General features: G+C 38.1%; 1 protein-coding gene across 1 annotated transcript; it reads left to right on the top strand.

The window, feature by feature from the left end:
• The first annotated feature begins 1,161 nt into the window (after nucleotides 1–1,161).
• On the top strand, nucleotides 1,162–16,830 carry clptm1 (CLPTM1 regulator of GABA type A receptor forward trafficking). The gene is made up of 14 exons (XM_042415240.1): nucleotides 1,162–1,274; nucleotides 5,530–5,678; nucleotides 7,619–7,742; nucleotides 7,965–8,123; nucleotides 8,294–8,411; nucleotides 8,517–8,602; nucleotides 8,984–9,104; nucleotides 9,252–9,496; nucleotides 11,134–11,227; nucleotides 11,325–11,515; nucleotides 11,703–11,798; nucleotides 11,983–12,118; nucleotides 13,515–13,682; nucleotides 15,549–16,830. Exons 1-14 carry the CDS (start codon nucleotides 1,224–1,226, stop codon nucleotides 15,728–15,730), a joined length of 1,920 nt encoding a protein of 639 aa, XP_042271174.1. The 5' UTR covers nucleotides 1,162–1,223; the 3' UTR covers nucleotides 15,731–16,830.
• Nucleotides 16,831–17,178: the final 348 nt, after the last annotated feature.

Below are 17,178 nucleotides of genomic sequence, written 5' to 3'. Positions count from 1 at the left end.
AAGACATACTTGAAAAATTGTGAACCAATCCTTTAAGGTACACCACTAAATATGACTGACTGAAGCACAGTGTTTCATGCTGTTTCATCAGCCTTGTCAGAAAAAAGCAGCACACAATATTTCTCAATCTCATTTATTCCCTACAGTTTTTTTTATTTACAACAAAGAGGTACAACAACATGTGTCATACAAAACCAGTAAAGAAAAACTTTGTACAAGCCAGAAAAGTCTAAAGTCCATTTATTGTAAGTCCTTTCAGAGTTCAAATAAAATGTACTTCCTTTAAAATACTGAAAGTCTTGTTAGCTTTTTTTGCTCTTCACATCTTCGATTAAGGTGCCATACTGCTCGAGTTCAACAATAAACTGATGAAAGCAGGTTTGGAGCCAGACATTTAGATTTATGGATGTGGAATTTACCAAGAATGATCAGCAGCTGAATTATAAAGGTAATATTGCTATCCAACCCACAAAATATAACACCAAATACATCAATCTGTACAATAGTGCCCATTTTCTTATTTATTTATTTATTTTTTAACATCTTCAATGGAATAAGTATACATTAAATTTACATCACCTTGTGTATACAGCTTAAGTCTACAATCACATGAATGCCAGTGGGAATAAAGGTTTTAATAATAATAAAAAAGTTAAATATCTTGCTAAATATCTTGTAAATCTTACAGTACTTATACGTTTTATATATTGAATAAATATATTGTTTGACATGGACAGTCAGCTCTGAAAAATTTGGTTCTTTGCTTAAGAGTTTGGATTTGTGCATATAAAATTCAAAATAGTAAGCAAATTAATCAAATAGAATTGCAGTTTTCCTTTTTCTTTATTAACAAAAGGATAATATACAAACATTCAGGTAAACAGTAGCAGCACATACAAATCAGATTTAAATAGCATAAATACATGAAGAACATAAAATGAAAATATTAAAAAACAGTTACATGAATAAAAAAACATATTAACATACTTTTCACCTTTTATTTTAATTTTTTATCATGTATATGTTCAAACCATACAATCATATTCAACCAACATATAAAACTTAAGTATACAAATCGACCCAAAACTGCAGTTTTACAATCACTCCCTTGCGAGACGCACCGTACGTCACTCCAGTGACGCTACAGCTGACCTCTCGCGAGATGAAGCGCAGTTTCCCAGCTACCAGTGTGTGTGCGGTGTGTGTGACAGAGACAAGGAAAGATGGCGACGCAGGAGAGCGAAGCAACTAAAGCTACCGTGAGCAACGGCGAGGTAAAATGAATGACACCTGTATGACCGTGTTTAATTTTTATTGCTAGGGTTTAGGAGAGCGGTGTGTTTGTGTGAGTGTTGAGTGTGTGACCGTTAACGTTTAAACGTGTTACCGTTCGTTACACGAGCCCGAGTGACGTTGTCAGTGCCGGTTGGTTTTTAAAACGACCCCCTCCTGACGACGTGTTGAGAAATCCTGACTGCCAGCGAGCAGATGAGGGGAGCGAGAGCGGCGTTTACGGTTAAATCTCACCTGGAGACACACAATAATACAACCGGTGACAAGATAATTAGTTGACTGAAAGTGTGAGCCGGCTGACTGCTGCAGTGTGTCGGTTAGCTATCACAAGGCCTGAACCTGAACAACGCAGCTTGGGCTCGTCTAACCAGGCCAGTCTGAAGCAGGTCTCACACATTTCTTACTCTCTGTTCAATCTTTACACTTGTCTTTTTTTTTTTTTTTTTTTTTTTTCAAATTTACAACCTTTCCAGGGGGACATTTCAGCTTCAACGCTAATTTTTTAACGCACAAATACCACATAAATTAATAACCTGTCAGTTGTTCTTGTTACAAATGACACGTCAAGTTAGATGAAGCAGTTTAGTAAACGTCCAATTTGGTTAGTAATGTAAATGTCCTCTTAAATCGTTAAAACAATATCTGTTAAAGGGACATTTCTGCTTTTTCCGAGTGACACATGCTAATCACCGTTTACTAGAGGTCAAAGTGAATCATCAGTGTCTGGAGGCAAACTACTGGTCTGCCTTTTCAGTCTAAAAAAATCTCCAATTTGTAATGATACAAAACACTGATATGAAAAAGAAAGGGAATTATGAAGCTGTCAATGGCAAATGTTTGGTATTTTTTACCCAATCAATGACCAAAATGACTAACCAGCAATTTGTCATTCAACTACTTGTTTAAGAACTAACTGTTAATTTTGGTTTTGTTTTCTTTAGTTTCCTTTATAGCAGTAGTAGGCAAATAGTGGCCCCCTGGTGAAAACTGAAGATTTAGACTTTCACAGTTTACATCAAAACTTTTACATATTTTCCTTTATTTTACAAATCTACTGTAGATAACAAAATGAACACAATGCTCCTATCAATCACAGTTATTGTAATATAACCTTGCTAGATCTGATACTGCCCCCACACAAGGAGAGTCATTAAAACCATGGTTGCACTATACTATTTGAACAGTGCATGCTGCTGAAATTAAGTCTAATAAACCTACCAGAAATTAAAATGTTTTAATTCTGAACACTGTTTTGATTCCGCTTTAGCCTATAACAGATTTGTTCTTCACAGACACAAGTCATTGGCAGTCCAAACAGAAAGGGTGTGTTGATGCCATCATTTTGATAAAAAAATATATTTGCAACATGGGGAAACAGGATTCTTTTTATCATGCAGCAGCAGACATAACATGTTTTTATTTAGAAAGTTAGTCTTTAAGGATTCTGAAAATACCTTTCATGATTCACGGTTAAATGTTGTGAAATGTTTTCTTTTTTGGCTTTATCCTCCAGTAAAATGGATGCTTAGCTCAGTGATTCAAATGTAATGGTAATACACAAGTGGCAGAAACTAGGACAAGGGTACTGCATGTATTAGTGTATCTTTTTTAAAAATAAAATAGCTCTGTCAGGATAAATGCGCTATTTTAGAGGAGACAGTTGGTCTCGAGGCCCACTGGTGCTGAATCATTTGAGAAACGTGTCTGTGGTATTTAATTTAGGGAAACTGCTAAATGGTTAATAGCCAGATATAAGCAGAGGTGTTGGTTCTGCTCAGTATTGGTGTAGTAAAGTAGCAGCTTCTTGATTTTTATTTCAGATGTTTTCTGAATGTGAAGAGACTTTAGTGTGAACAAATTAGTAGCCTATCTTTATTTTAGCACAGACTGAAAGCATTTTTACGAATTAATAATTGACACACATGCCACAGATATCTTTTTATATCCTTATTTATATGCTTAATATTGCATCGCTTTCTTTTATATCCTTATTTATTTGCTTAATATTGCATTGCTTTCTTTTATATCCTTATTTATTTGCTTAATATTGCATTGCTTTCTTTTATATCCTTATTTATATGCTTAATATTGCATCACTTTCGTCTGGCTGTAGAGGTTACTGTCACTATGTGTAATAAACATTAAAAGAGCAGCCTCCACTTCTCTGTGAACGATTCACTTACCTGAACTTTTTGCCCTCTTCCTGTGACAATCCAGTGTAAAGCATTTACCCTGCACCCTGAGTAGGTGGTTAATTGTTAATCCTTGTTCAAGGTGTGTAAATTTATTATCTCAACCTCGAACAGATAACCTGTTTTCTGTTGCTGAACATATTGGTGATCTGTCTGTGTGACAGTTATTATGTTGATCCCTCCAGGAGACAGAGATCCATGTCTCTCTGATAATAGAGGCGCTTCTATTTTAACACAACAGGACATGGCAGCAAGGATGAAAAGCCCTATTTTGAGCCACTTCACGGCCTTGAAATGTTCTGTTTATGATACCGCAGGGCTAGTGGCTTACCCCAAAACCTTGAAAATTTCACTTCACACTCATTCTCTGCCTGCTTGTCACCCTGAGAAATGATAATAACCTGTTAAACAGAAAACATTTTTTTTTTACCCTCAAGTGGTAATTGTTTTGCAAAGGCAAACCTCCTGTCTCCCTTGTGTTGGTGACAACGGGGGGAGATTAGATGTTTAGATAGTGAATGAGTCTCATGACTTGGCGTGTGCTTGTCCATTGTGTCATTTGAATAGAATGTGGCTTTGCTGGATGGGTGGGGGGGTAACACGGACACGCTGGAGCTTCGAAGGGTGAAATCACGTTAAAGAGCAAAGTAACGACAGATTACAGATGGTCTTAAAGATGCACGCTGATGGTCACATGAATGTGACCTTAGTAATTTAAACTGGACCTTTAGATTGTGGTAGTTAAATTAGCCAATAGCCTGTCAATATCAGTTTTGACAGATTGATGAATTCAGGTAATATCGTCTGCGTAAAAATTAAACCTAGCTGCCTCTTGTGGTTTTTGTCTATTTCTCAGTTTGCACTGCATTTGTCATGTTTAGGTGCCTTGTAATTTGTAATAATTTGAGGGCTGCAATAAACAATTTTGTTTCATTATTGATTAATCTAATATATTTTTTATTGAAATGTCAGAAAATAGGAAAATATGCCTCAGAGGTTTTCCAGACCTCCAAGTGACGTCTTTATATATATTCAATTTACAATTATATAAAACAGAAAAACAGCAAATCCAGGAACAACAGAAGATTTTGCATGTTTTCTTGACACATTATTTAAAGGATTAATTGATTATTTAAAAATCTGTGGGTTTTTTTGCCAAGCAAACATTACATTGCAGTCGTCCTACTATAAAGTTGTGAAAACAAGCAATTTGTCAGTATTACCTCCCTTCAGCAAATCATGGAGTGACAGATTGATTTGTGTGAATGAAGTGCTTCAAATACAGAAGTCAGGCATAATTAATCAATGATGTGAGGTCACCACATAATAAAAGTCTGCGGTGAATTGTATTTTTGTCACCTCATCTTCACATTTAATCCATAAAAATCGACTGTACACTCTTTATTCTTTATTTGGATCCCTGTTAGCTTTCACAAAGTGGTCTCTGGTCTTCTGAGAACCACACAACAATAGCGACAGTAAAACAAACAACAATTTAAAATCACATTGAGCAATAAATCAAGAAAGAGCAAAACAAGCTGAATATAAAGATCAGACAATGAGTGAAATAACTGAAAATGTAGTAAATACAAACTTACTGTGAAAATCAAAAACAAAATTATCAATATAGAAACAAAAAGAAAATAGAAAATGATCAAAAATGTTCCAAAACTGCAATAAATAAAAGTAACATCTATGCAGGAGTTGTCAGATTTTGTTTTAGTGACTTTTTTGAAAGATAATCTATATTTGATGTGTCTTATGTTTGTAGGGAGCAGAAGCTCTATAGAGAACCGTTCTCGTCATACATACAATTACTATGTACTGTCCTGTATAGATAATAGCATTATATCACCACTTTGCGGTTACAGTAAAGTACAGTGGCTACATCTGACTCACGAGTTCTTGAGTGGCTCTTTTTTTTTTTTTTTTAATCTGCGGGTGAAATTGTTGTTTAACATACTTCATCACATGTTGCCTTCGCTGCAGAGTTCATCACTGTGACACTTGGACTGAATGTTTGTGTGTATATTTATGGTTTTAGGTGAGCAGTAATGGAACTGCTGCAACAACAGACGGCCAAGCAGTGCAGACAGCTGGAAATGCACAGGACCCTCAGCAGCAGCAGCAGCAGCAACAGCAGCAGCAACAAGCACCTAATGCATGGCAGGTCATTAAAGGAGTCCTCTTCAGGTGCGTCTCTCTCTCTTTTTGTCTTTTATAGCTGACTTGACAAGCAGAGAGTCAGCTCAGAGATAAAAGCTTACTCTGATACTGAGGTTTAAAAAAAACAAAACAAAATGCATGATGTGGTGTGTCATGGTGGCATCACAATCAATATAAAAGTAGTGTGATTAATATTTAACACATTTTATCCTGGTTTTAGTGCAGAGAGTGACCGCTCAGCTAAAGTTCACTTGGCTCTTACAAAGTTCACTCTGTGCAGAGTTTCTGTGTTTCTCCATCTGCCATTTTTAACCCAAATTAGGCCTTTTGAAAATATGTTTCTTCATCTTCTTCTGCCCGCATTGTTGCATAAACAAGCCAGACAAATTGTTATTGATGGATTTCCATTTCTGATTTGGTACAGTCACAGGGGAACATTTGTTCTCACTGGATTTTGGGCGTTGACAAGTGACAGATCTTTTAATAATTCTAGTCTACTTGTTCAGTATGTTGTCCAGTGTATTTACGCTGTCATTCACTGTGTGCTGCTTTATATATCAAGACAAAAAAAAATGTATGTTGGCAGCTGTTAGTTGTGGCTTTCAAGTGTTTGTAGGTTCAGTCTTCACGTAGACCTAACAGTTGAATGTTATGTTTAGTGAATTTGGATTACATACAAAACACAGCATGTTTTGAGCTTGTACCAATGAAGTTTATTTTTGAACCCTAATTTGAGTAATAGTTGTTTTTTCCTGCCTAAGGCGAGCAGTTAGAGCCAAATAGCAGCTGCTTATGTAAAGGGAAGGTACATTTATTTGATTATGCTCCATTAACAAGTCTTTGGCATTTTAGCACATTTTAGTATCATGATTTGGAAAAACCATGTGTTGGAAAAGTGTAGCATCCTTATTCCCAACAGCTGCAGTGTTCAAAAAGGAGACATGAATGCAATAACAACAAATCATATTACTGCTCAGCTGGTTCACACAAATAAAAATTGCAGAACAGTTCTCTATATATTCCTAAACTGCAGCACTTCGTGTGACTGATTCTGGGATTGGTCCAGGAACAAATGTGGGCTGCAATTTAAAAAAAAAAAAAAAAAAAAAATCTTAAGGAAACAATGTCACATTTACAACACCCAAGCTCAGGAAGCAGGTGCTTACAAGAAGCATCTGAAGGCATTCTAAGCTTATTTGTATCCTCGAGTCTGGGTGTTAATTGTTGAAATAAAAGAGAAATGTAAGAATGAATTTGATGTGGTCAGTTTGCTGGACTTTGATTTGATTTGATTTAGTTTGTTACATGAATCACAAGGTCGAGCAGAAAGCATTATGAAGCTCTAGCTTTGCCTTTATAGGCAGAGTTTTTGGTTAAAAAGAGATGAAAATTCAATAAGAATGACAAACCAAGATCTTGTCTAAAGGGAATGTTTTAAGTTGTCATGATTTTTTTATTTTTTATTTTCATATAGCACAGAAAATGCAAGCACGCAAATGCAGATTAGAATAATAATGGATAAAAAGTCAGTATCGGTTCTTGATATTTTTCTGAATATTTCACAATATTTTCATTTGTTGCTACACAGTACTCTGCATTGTTCTTTCACTTCATGTTTGTCTGCCTTGACCTATGACTGATTTATGATGCAAGAAAGGCGCCTAAAGTCAGACTGTAATGCAGCCTGACTGGATACAGTTTAATCAGATTAGCCTTCTTGCGGTTTCACTCTCTTGTGGCAGCTCCTCAGATCTCAAGAGAAAATGCAAAACACTTTTTGAACCTTTTTATGCAAATTTACCCAACATTTGTTCATTCATGTACAAACACGTTTAAATATTAATCCAATTCTTCCCCCCAAGTGCTTCCCTCTCTTTTTGTTCTCTTTATTTGTTTTTCCGCACTTATCTTTGACTTTAATTCCTAATATACTAAATCTTTTCACCTTCTCGCACGTGTTTCTCCAGAATCTTCATAATCTGGGCGATCAGTAGCTGGTTCCGTCGAGGGCCGTCCACTCCTGACCCCAACACGCCAGCCGGGGCACCCAGAGTACCCAGCAGGAACCTCTTCCCCAAGGACACCCTCATGGTATTACACCTGTCCCTCTTTATAAACACTCAGTCCTTTTATCTGCATGGCCAGATTTTTAATTGAATTGAAGCTGTTCATTCTTCAACACGTCTCATACATGAAGCCCCTGATGTATTTGAGCAGAAAGCCAAAGTTATCTCCCCCCGTCACACCAGCTCGCTCGCTCTCCCCTGCGTCTGTAATGTCATAAACACCTTTATTTTCTCACCATGCCTGCAGGACCTGTACGTGTATATCTCCCAGGACGAGGTGTTCTCAGACTTCAACAACACAGATGCCCTGTTCTGGTTCCATAGGGACCTGGTCTATGGAGACTGGAACACGGGGGAGAGCGGCGATGGCTGCTACCAGCAGTATACGGAGATGGACATCCCAGAGGTGAGGATGACTGAGGATGGGTGGGGGTGGGGGGGGGGGTGGGGGGGGGGGGGGGGGGGGGGTGAGAAGGATCAATTGTTGGTGAACAGATGTTGGGGACAAAGTTAATGAACTTGATGTAAACGTGTATTTATCTGAAACACTCCCTCCTGTTTGGTGTGTGTCTGTAGAACGTGCAGCAGAACGGTTCCCTTTACATACACGTCTACTTCACTAAAAGTGGATTCCACCCAGACCCCAAACGCAAGGGGCAGTATCGCAGACTGGCAACAGTTCATGCAACACGAAGTAAGCACATGTGGTTTGAATTGTCAACTCACAACAGAAGAATAACAATGTCATAATTTCTGTGATCCTTCCAAAATGTTAAACTTGACTTGTTTACTCTTATAGTGCTGAATAAATTCAAGCGCAGAAAGTTTCTGAAGACCAAGAATCTGCTCACAGGAGAGACAGAAGCAGATCCTGAAATGATCAAGGTTGATATTTTTATTTTATTTTTTCATTATTTGGCATTAAGTTAATCAATGATTTGCATAAGAAAGATTTTCCACTTAGCCTGCCAGTTTTGTCTTCATATATTTGATTACAGTGAGCATTTCAAATAATGACCTTGAATATATGATGACATAGATAATGTGGTAATTCTGGAGAGGAGCCATGATCAAAGAATCAAAAACCCATTTAAAACCATTTAATGTAGTTAGTTACGTTTAATAATGGTTCGGTTTGACTTCAATAGAAACTAAAGTTGTTACAGCAGCTAAAACATCAGTTAGTTTCATTAATTCTGACTTTGCAGAGGTTGTTTTGCGGCTCATCTCCGACACCTATAATCAAATGTCTCTCAAATGTCGCAGCGGGCAGAGAGCCACGGTCCAGTGGAGATCATCTCTCATTGGCACCCCAACCTCACCATCAACATGGTAGACGACCACACCGCCTGGGTCAAAGGCTCCGTCCCTCCACCACTAGATCAGCGTAAGTTCCTCCACCCACCTCATCACTGTTTGTTTATAATGCTGTTAATTTTAAAACTACAACAAATGTTAAGTTTCAGATCATGAGTCTTGTTTTCTTTGAAGTTGTTCATGTGTCAAACCATCTTTGACATTTGTCTACCACTAGATGTGAAGTTTGATGCAGTAAGTGGAGACTACTACCCCATTGTGTACTTCAATGACTACTGGAACCTTCAGAAGGACTACTATCCAATCAACGAGACTCTGACGAAGCTGCCGCTGCGCCTCACTTACTGCCCGCTGTCCCTGTGGCGCTGGCAGCTGTACGCTGCGCAGAACGCTCGCTCACCGTGGAACTTCCTGCCGGAGGACACGTACGAACAGTCTGATGAAGATCAAGATTCGGTTAAGGTAAGAGTTCAAGGGTCACAGAGAATTTAAGTAGATGTGATGAAATGGGAGTATATTCAGGTGTAGACCCAGGTTTTCTCCCTGTGCCCCCTTTAAGTGGAGCTAATTAATCGACTAGTTGATTGACAGATGATTAATTGGCAACTACATCAGTGCAAAAGCTCTGTCTCCAGGTGGATTTCTGTCAAAAGTGAATTATTTGTTCCGTCAAAGTCCATTTATTTTTACTGCTAGCTCTCTGCCACCGCACCTCTGCTTTTTGCTTTGTATATGATTAAACGGCAAGGGAAAGAGATGCTTGTTGTTCCAGACATCAACGCTTGTTCCAGCTTCCCGTGGTTGTATATGCATTGATTTATATGTCTTATTTTCTCCAAAATTATCAAAGGTATGGCTGTTTTATTTAATGTGCACTTATTTCTCTGTAGGGATGGGTACCGGTATTAAACAGGCCCTGGGGCTAAATTATTAAAGACCTAGTATTGATAAGCTCCACCGTTACCGGTTCTTTTATTGGTATTTTTTAATGTTTTGGTGTAATTTATTGTCACGCTACAGCCTCTCCTCTGCTCTTTGTGTCGGGCTGAGCTCCTACACACACACACACACACACACACACACACGGAGTGAAGTCAGTGAACAGCAGAGCACAGGTGAAGTGAAAATAATTTGTTGGTGACAACTACCTTCATTACTGTAAGTGCAATAAAACCTTAGAGTAAAAATCCAGTACTTTATCAATACACCTGTTCAACAAGCATGAACATGTAAAAAAAGTGAAATTTGAATCTGCTTTGACCGCAGTCTCTCATCCACCACTGCTATGTTTTACACAACCACAGCACGCAAGCTCAGCTAATAGTGAATTGTTACGAACAAGCTAAAACAAAAGCTGTCTGTATGTATTCTTAACTGTTTAGATGAATTTGTCACATATCTTAAAATTTGGCAAACTCTTGTAAACTCAGCCGCTGGCTGAGACAAACCAGCTCCCCTCTAGACCAGCTCCTCCCAGTGAATCATCAGCATCAGAGGGAGGAGGACAGAGGACAGGATGAATGACTGATACTGACTGATGTCTGTGTTCTTCATTCTGTCTAAACTTCTCTCAATATTTTGATGTCAGGAATATTATTTGTTTTATCTACATTTTAAATTTATTTACAGTGAGATGTTATTGAGTTTATATAGTGACTTTGCTGTTGTAAACATTACTGTTGCTTCTCTAGAAATATTTAGTTATATTTTAAATATAAATTAAATTCTAATCCTGTTCTGAATTTATTCTTTTTAAAATAATTTTTTAAATTTTGAATGTTATTACATCTCAGCTGTCCATGAACTTCTATAAAACTTAAAGCACTTCATAATGCAGTGAAAAAACATGTAGCATAAGGTTTATTTCTGCCATTTGGTTACACAGATGTGTTGTGTGATGTGTTTTTCTTACAGTATATTACACATTGCAGAATAGCCTATATAGGGGCCCCATTCTTTGTGTTCGCCACTGTATCACAATAGTAATGTATAGATATATGTATATAAACAGCTGGTGTCTCCTGTGGACTCTCTGATCAAACTTAAAGAACCTGTCGGTGTTACCTCTGTACTGAAGTTAAAAACTTTTCTTTGTATAGGTGGCCCTTCTGGAAACCAACCCCTACCTCCTGGGACTCACCATTGTCGTCTCCATTGTGCACAGCATCTTTGAGTTTCTTGCCTTCAAGAATGGTAAGTTCACAACAGCTGGTCCGTGTTCAGGACTAAAATTGTTCCTCTGGTATCTTTTAATGCCCACAGCTACTCCTCACCTGCCTCTCCTCCTCAGATATCCAGTTTTGGAACAGCCGGCAGTCTTTGGAAGGCCTCTCCGTACGCTCCATCATTTTTGGAGTGTTTCAGTCACTGGTGGTGCTGCTGTACATACTCGACAATGAGACCAACTTTGTGGTGCAGGTCAGCGTCTTCATCGGCCTTCTTATTGACCTGTGGAAAATCACCAAGGTCATGGACGTCAGAGTAAGTCAAAACAACTTTCTTTTTTCATGTATAACAATATTTAACAGTATTTAATTTTCTGTAGTATATTTGAATATCCTCTTAGCAATGTTTCTTTTGTCCCTTGTGCATCACGTTTTGCATGTGTGCATCTTGTTACCCTGTTTCCACTGTATTCAAGCAACCATCAATTTATATCTTTCTCTAGCTGGACAGAGAGAACAAAATCGCAGGAGTAATCCCAAGATTGGTATTCAAAGACAAGTCAACATATGTCGAGTCTTCAACCAAAGTCTATGACGATGTAAGTCAAACCACAGCTGAGCTGGCCATATGTTTCCCTGTGGAGAAAATACACATTACTCCATCGAAATGAATAGAATATTATAGACATGTTTTATACAAGTGGACGAAAAAGGAATATTGAAAATGTATTCTTGTAGTTTCTGATAACAAGTTAACTGTTGCTTCCTTTACTCTGTGCACAGATGGCCTTCAAGTACTTGTCGTGGCTGCTCTACCCTCTGTTTGGCTGCTATGCGGTCTACAGTTTATTGTATGTAGAGCACAAAGGCTGGTACTCATGGGTACTCAGCATGCTCTATGGCTTCTTGTTAACCTTTGGTAAGTTTGTCTGAAGTGTTTATTTACTCTAGTACTCCCGTGTCCTTTTTTTGTTTTCTGTTAAACAGAGCAGTATTTTGTGTCAGTTGTTGAAAACTCGAAGGCTGATGTCACACAAACAGGTGGAAGAAGTATTGATACAGCAATGTAAAAATACTCGATTACAAGTAATGCATGCATGAAAAATCCCACTTGAGTATTAGCAGCAAAATGTAGATTAAGTAATAAAGTTAAAGTACTCATTTTGTCCCTCTGACTGACATATTATTATATATGACATCATTAGATTATTAATACTAAAGCATCAGTGTTAGAGCAGCATGTTACTGTTGTAGCTGCTGGAGGTGGAGCTAGTTTGAACTACTAAGTAACTGAAGCTGTCAAATAAATGTAGTGGAGTAGAAAGCACAATAATATTTCCCTCTGAAATGTTATGGAGTAGAAATATACAGTAGCATGAAATGGAAATAGTTAAGTATAGTACAAGTATCTCAGTGTTGTACTTAAGTGCTTGAGTAAATGTTTCCACCACTACAAACAGGACTTCATGTATTTTTACTTATATTTTACTTATAAAAGAAAAAAAGGATACAACTATAAAGAAAATGGCAAACAATAGAAGAAGAGTTGTTAACCTACTGGAAATAATCTTGTTAATTACCTACAAATCATGATTGATCTTTGAATAGGCCACAAAATTAAAAAACAAATGTACTGGACAGGAATTAAAATCAGCACTTTCGAAGCTACTTTACATGGATCCAGAAACATGTAGCATCATATAAATTCAGTAAATCTCAAAAAGATTATCAACAATTACCACTGACAGCTGTCGGTCTCATTGAGAATCGGTGAAAATGTATTATTGTATATCTTTTTCAAGAGACGAGTAGATAACAATGTCAAAAAGTAAATATAAACAATGTGACTGAAGACTTGTTAAATACTCAGATGAATGATATAACAGATTTTGTTAACATGGATAATAATTACAGATGAGGCAGCACGAAGAGACGTTTCTTCATCAAGATAATCGCTCTACTCATTCTTCACCTTTATTCTGTTCCTGTTTTTATTAATCTTACTGTCGTCTCTGTTGACACATCGTGTTTATGCAGGTCTATTTTTTTTAAAGGCCAGAGATATTATCGTCTCTCTTAATTACTCCGTCTCTAAGTGGACACACACACAGCTAATGTTTTCATACTTGCATCATGGTTACGTATCCAATTCCCAATAGTCTCTGCTAATGTGCGTTGTATAAATAGACTTTTCATAAGAGCACACTCAGCTATGTCACCTACTGTCGAATTTAATGCCTGTGGTGTAAAATTGTTTATAGGATTGAACTGATCTAACTTCTTTTCTCTCTCTCTTTTTTTTTTTTTTTTTTTAGGTTTCATTACAATGACGCCGCAGCTATTCATCAACTACAAAATGAAGTCTGTGGCCCACCTCCCATGGAGGATGCTCACCTACAAGGCTCTCAATACCTTTATTGATGACCTGTTTGCCTTTGTCATCAAGATGCCCATGATGTACAGGATAGGATGCCTCAGAGATGGTACGTCTTCCCCGATGTAGATGTTGATATTTTACATTTTTTTTTAAATGACTTTACCTGGATCAGGGGGAGTAAATGAATCACCTGAAACAACCAGTGGAAATTAAATATGTTCACTTCCTCTGCCATCATTCAAGAGGAGCCATTTTGAGTGTGTAGCTAGATGAAGATTGCTGGAGGTGGTTTCAGATTCCACTCATCCCTCAGCGGCTTAAAGTAGGTGGGCAGTTAAACCAGACAGATTTGTTGTTTGTTTCAAAAAAAGGCTCTCCTTCTCTCTCTGGCCTTTGTGTTTTGACTTTAACACACTCGCACTAATGGAAATGTGGATCAGTCACAGCCGAGTGTGTGACTCCCTGTAACCACAGAGCAACTGACTGATCACCATCAGCGTTTATGTCTGTCGCTACTCTTCTCATTATATTTAGTCCTCTGACTCCACCTAGTGTCAGCTCACTACATCTTACCCATTTTACTAATGCTCCCACCAGTTTATTAATGAGTTACTGTTTCAGTATAATAGTCATAATGTCCATCATGTCATATTTAGACAACCTACAGAAGTCACATAATTACTGCTTTACTTCTCCTTTATGTCTATGGATCAACAGCAGTTACAGTTTAAAGCTCACACAGACTTAAAGGCAGTTATAAATGTGCACTTTTCCTCACTGGTCAGTGAAGCTCACACAGACCTTCACTCTTGCTGTTATGTTGCTGATAAGTGACAGTTTAACTCACAAAGACAAGTATTCACAACAGGTAAATGACATTTTTATTTCTTTGTGGGAACAGTTCTGAAATTCATTCGTAGGTTGGTGATATCATTACCATAGCGTGCCGGTATGTTTACATGCACACACACAAAAAAAACCCCAGCTTACTGGGAGAAATTAGGTCATGCCGGTAAATTGATAATGTGTCATCTGGCTACTGTAAAATCTGCACTTAGACCAGTATTGTTTTTTTTGTTTGACTTGTTTGAAGTGATTTGTCCCAACAGCACTACTACATGTAATGATCTTTCCTTTGATCCTGCTGCCCTTCTGTCTGTACTTAAGTGTCTGACATTTTTGCACATGTAAAGCCAAAAAAACCCCAAATCTGGTTACATGTATTCATGGCCAAGTAATAGTGTTACTCTAGGAGATATCTAGTTGAGGTTTCTCATGTACATTATGTTAAATAAATATGTGATAATTATTGACAGTAACTCGCTGAAGCGCATGTTGACACACTAATGTCTTTACATCCAGCGATTTAAGTCTTGCTTGTCCGTTTTGACTTAGATTTGATCACTACAAAGTAGGCTGGTACTTTTTTCTCCTCCTTCTGGCAGTGAGAGTAAAGGGGGGAAGCTTGGCTGTGATTGCCTGACACGGGCATGAAGCATGCTCTCATGGGCGCCCCAAATGACAGGCACACAGAGAGGACGTTCCAAAACAGTATGCTTGATAGCCAGTACACCATTGGCTGTAACCTGCTGTTGCGGCTGTAAAACGGTGGTTAAATTGTTTTGAGCAACACACCACCCCAAAGAAATGACTCATTTCACGATCAGAATTTGATTCATTCGATCTGATAACATTTGGAAACTCTAGAAGAGCCGCACGATTAATGGCCACATAGCCAGCGTGGGAATGTCGCCCAGTCATGATGAGATATAAAAACTCTGTATAGGGTGAAGTACAGAGAGATTTATCTGGCGGTGATTGGCTTAATCAGCCTTGTGTGAACTTGAATGTAACAGACGTTTGTTTATATGTAAATGTTCTGCAGGTTTGGTTACTCACAGCCATTTAGGGAAAAATGCATTTGAATTGATCTTGTTTCTCATTGGAGTAACATCTGTGTCTTTTCCTGCAGATGTCGTGTTCTTCATCTACCTTTACCAGCGCTGGATCTATCGGGTCGACCCCAACAGGGTCAACGAGTTTGGCACCAGCGGAGTAGACCACATCCCGGACAACACAAACGCAGCCGACGCTGCTCCTGCCGCGGCCGCAGCCGTCACAGACAAACCAGAGGGGGAGAAGAAGAACGATTAAGCGAGACCACGCCCTGATCTGCCTCCCTGGCTTTCACTGCTGGGGCGAAGAGGACTTGTGGAAATTAGGCAGGGAGGGTAGTCGTCGTTTAGCCGTCATGGACGCCGCTACAAAAAAAAATGCAGTTCAACTGTTCCCTCTGATTTCTGTGTGGATCCACAGAGAATCATATTCAGTGTAGACTTGGTAAATTCTTATTTCTGTTCCCCGCCCATCCCTGCCCTCTCGTTTTGAAGTTCAAGTGAAGTAAAACAAAACGTGATGTACTGTATTCTGTATGATTTCCAGAGAGTAACAATGTCTTGGCGTAGAGGTCGGGAGGGGAACGGGTTGCAGTTATACAACATTTTTTTTTTATATATATATATACAGGGAAGAAAGAGGCCAAGTGCAACTTTTGTTCTTTGTGTAGATTCCTTGTGAATTTTTCTTTTCATTCCATGTGAGCACCGTGTCTCGGATTGCCTGTAAAATGGTGAGTAGTGCTGGAGGAAACTGGAAAGGTCCTGAGCCACGACATAGGGGGGGCGTTGAGAAGGGGAGACGAGATGGATGAACCCTGCAGGACACTACCCACAAGGACAGTGACTACTACCCTCAATTTTAAACAAATGGTTAATGTTCTGAAGTTGAACAGAAAAAATAACAGCCTTGTTGGTATTAATATAAATATATTAATATTGTCAATGACTTAATTTTTGTTTTTCAGTCACCGAAGAATTATTTTGTATGTCTTCAAACTGTACAGAATCTCAGCTTGTCATGTTAATAATACCGATGTCAAAACTGTCTAGCAATAGCTAATTTGCAAGTCTAATTTTATCCCCCCCTCCTCCCCTCAACTGGATCTCTGATTTTCAAAGTGTTTCACGTTCACACTCCAAACCAGATCACCATGACACACATACACACATACACACATACACACATACACACACACACAAACATACACAAACATACATATGCAGTGGAGACAGTCAGGTGTGTGCTGGGAGAATTACAGTGTCTCTTGTTTTTATTTTGAGTGCTGTAAATCCTGAAACTAAGAGGGTTCCATGTTGGTACATATTAAATTTTGAGCATTCATGTTTATAGTAAAACTTAAGTGTGATTTAAAATGTCTATGCAAAGCTTTTTTTAAATTTGATTTTAACCTCAACTTTTACTTAGTGCACTGAGTTCAAGAATAATATTTTTGCATGAAAGCTTAAATGTTTCACTTTGTGCGAATTGCAGTAAATGCAGTTTAATGTGTGCTTGTGCAGCATGCATGTTATAATGTGTGCAGGCCTTCATGCTTTCACCCTGAGTGCTTGAGTTCAGGCAACTGACGATTATTTTGATTATTCTACCAATTATTTTCTCAATTGTTTTGTTTGTGAAATGTCAAAAAATTGTGAAAAATGCCCCTAAGTTTCCCCGAGCCCAAGTTGATCTCTTCATATTTG

The sequence above is a fragment of the Thunnus maccoyii genome, chromosome 6 (assembly GCF_910596095.1).
Source record: "Thunnus maccoyii chromosome 6, fThuMac1.1, whole genome shotgun sequence".
Lineage (NCBI taxonomy): Eukaryota > Metazoa > Chordata > Actinopteri > Scombriformes > Scombridae > Thunnus > Thunnus maccoyii.
The sequence above is the reverse complement of the archived record's forward strand: the minus strand, read 5'-3'. Positions and strand labels throughout refer to the sequence as shown.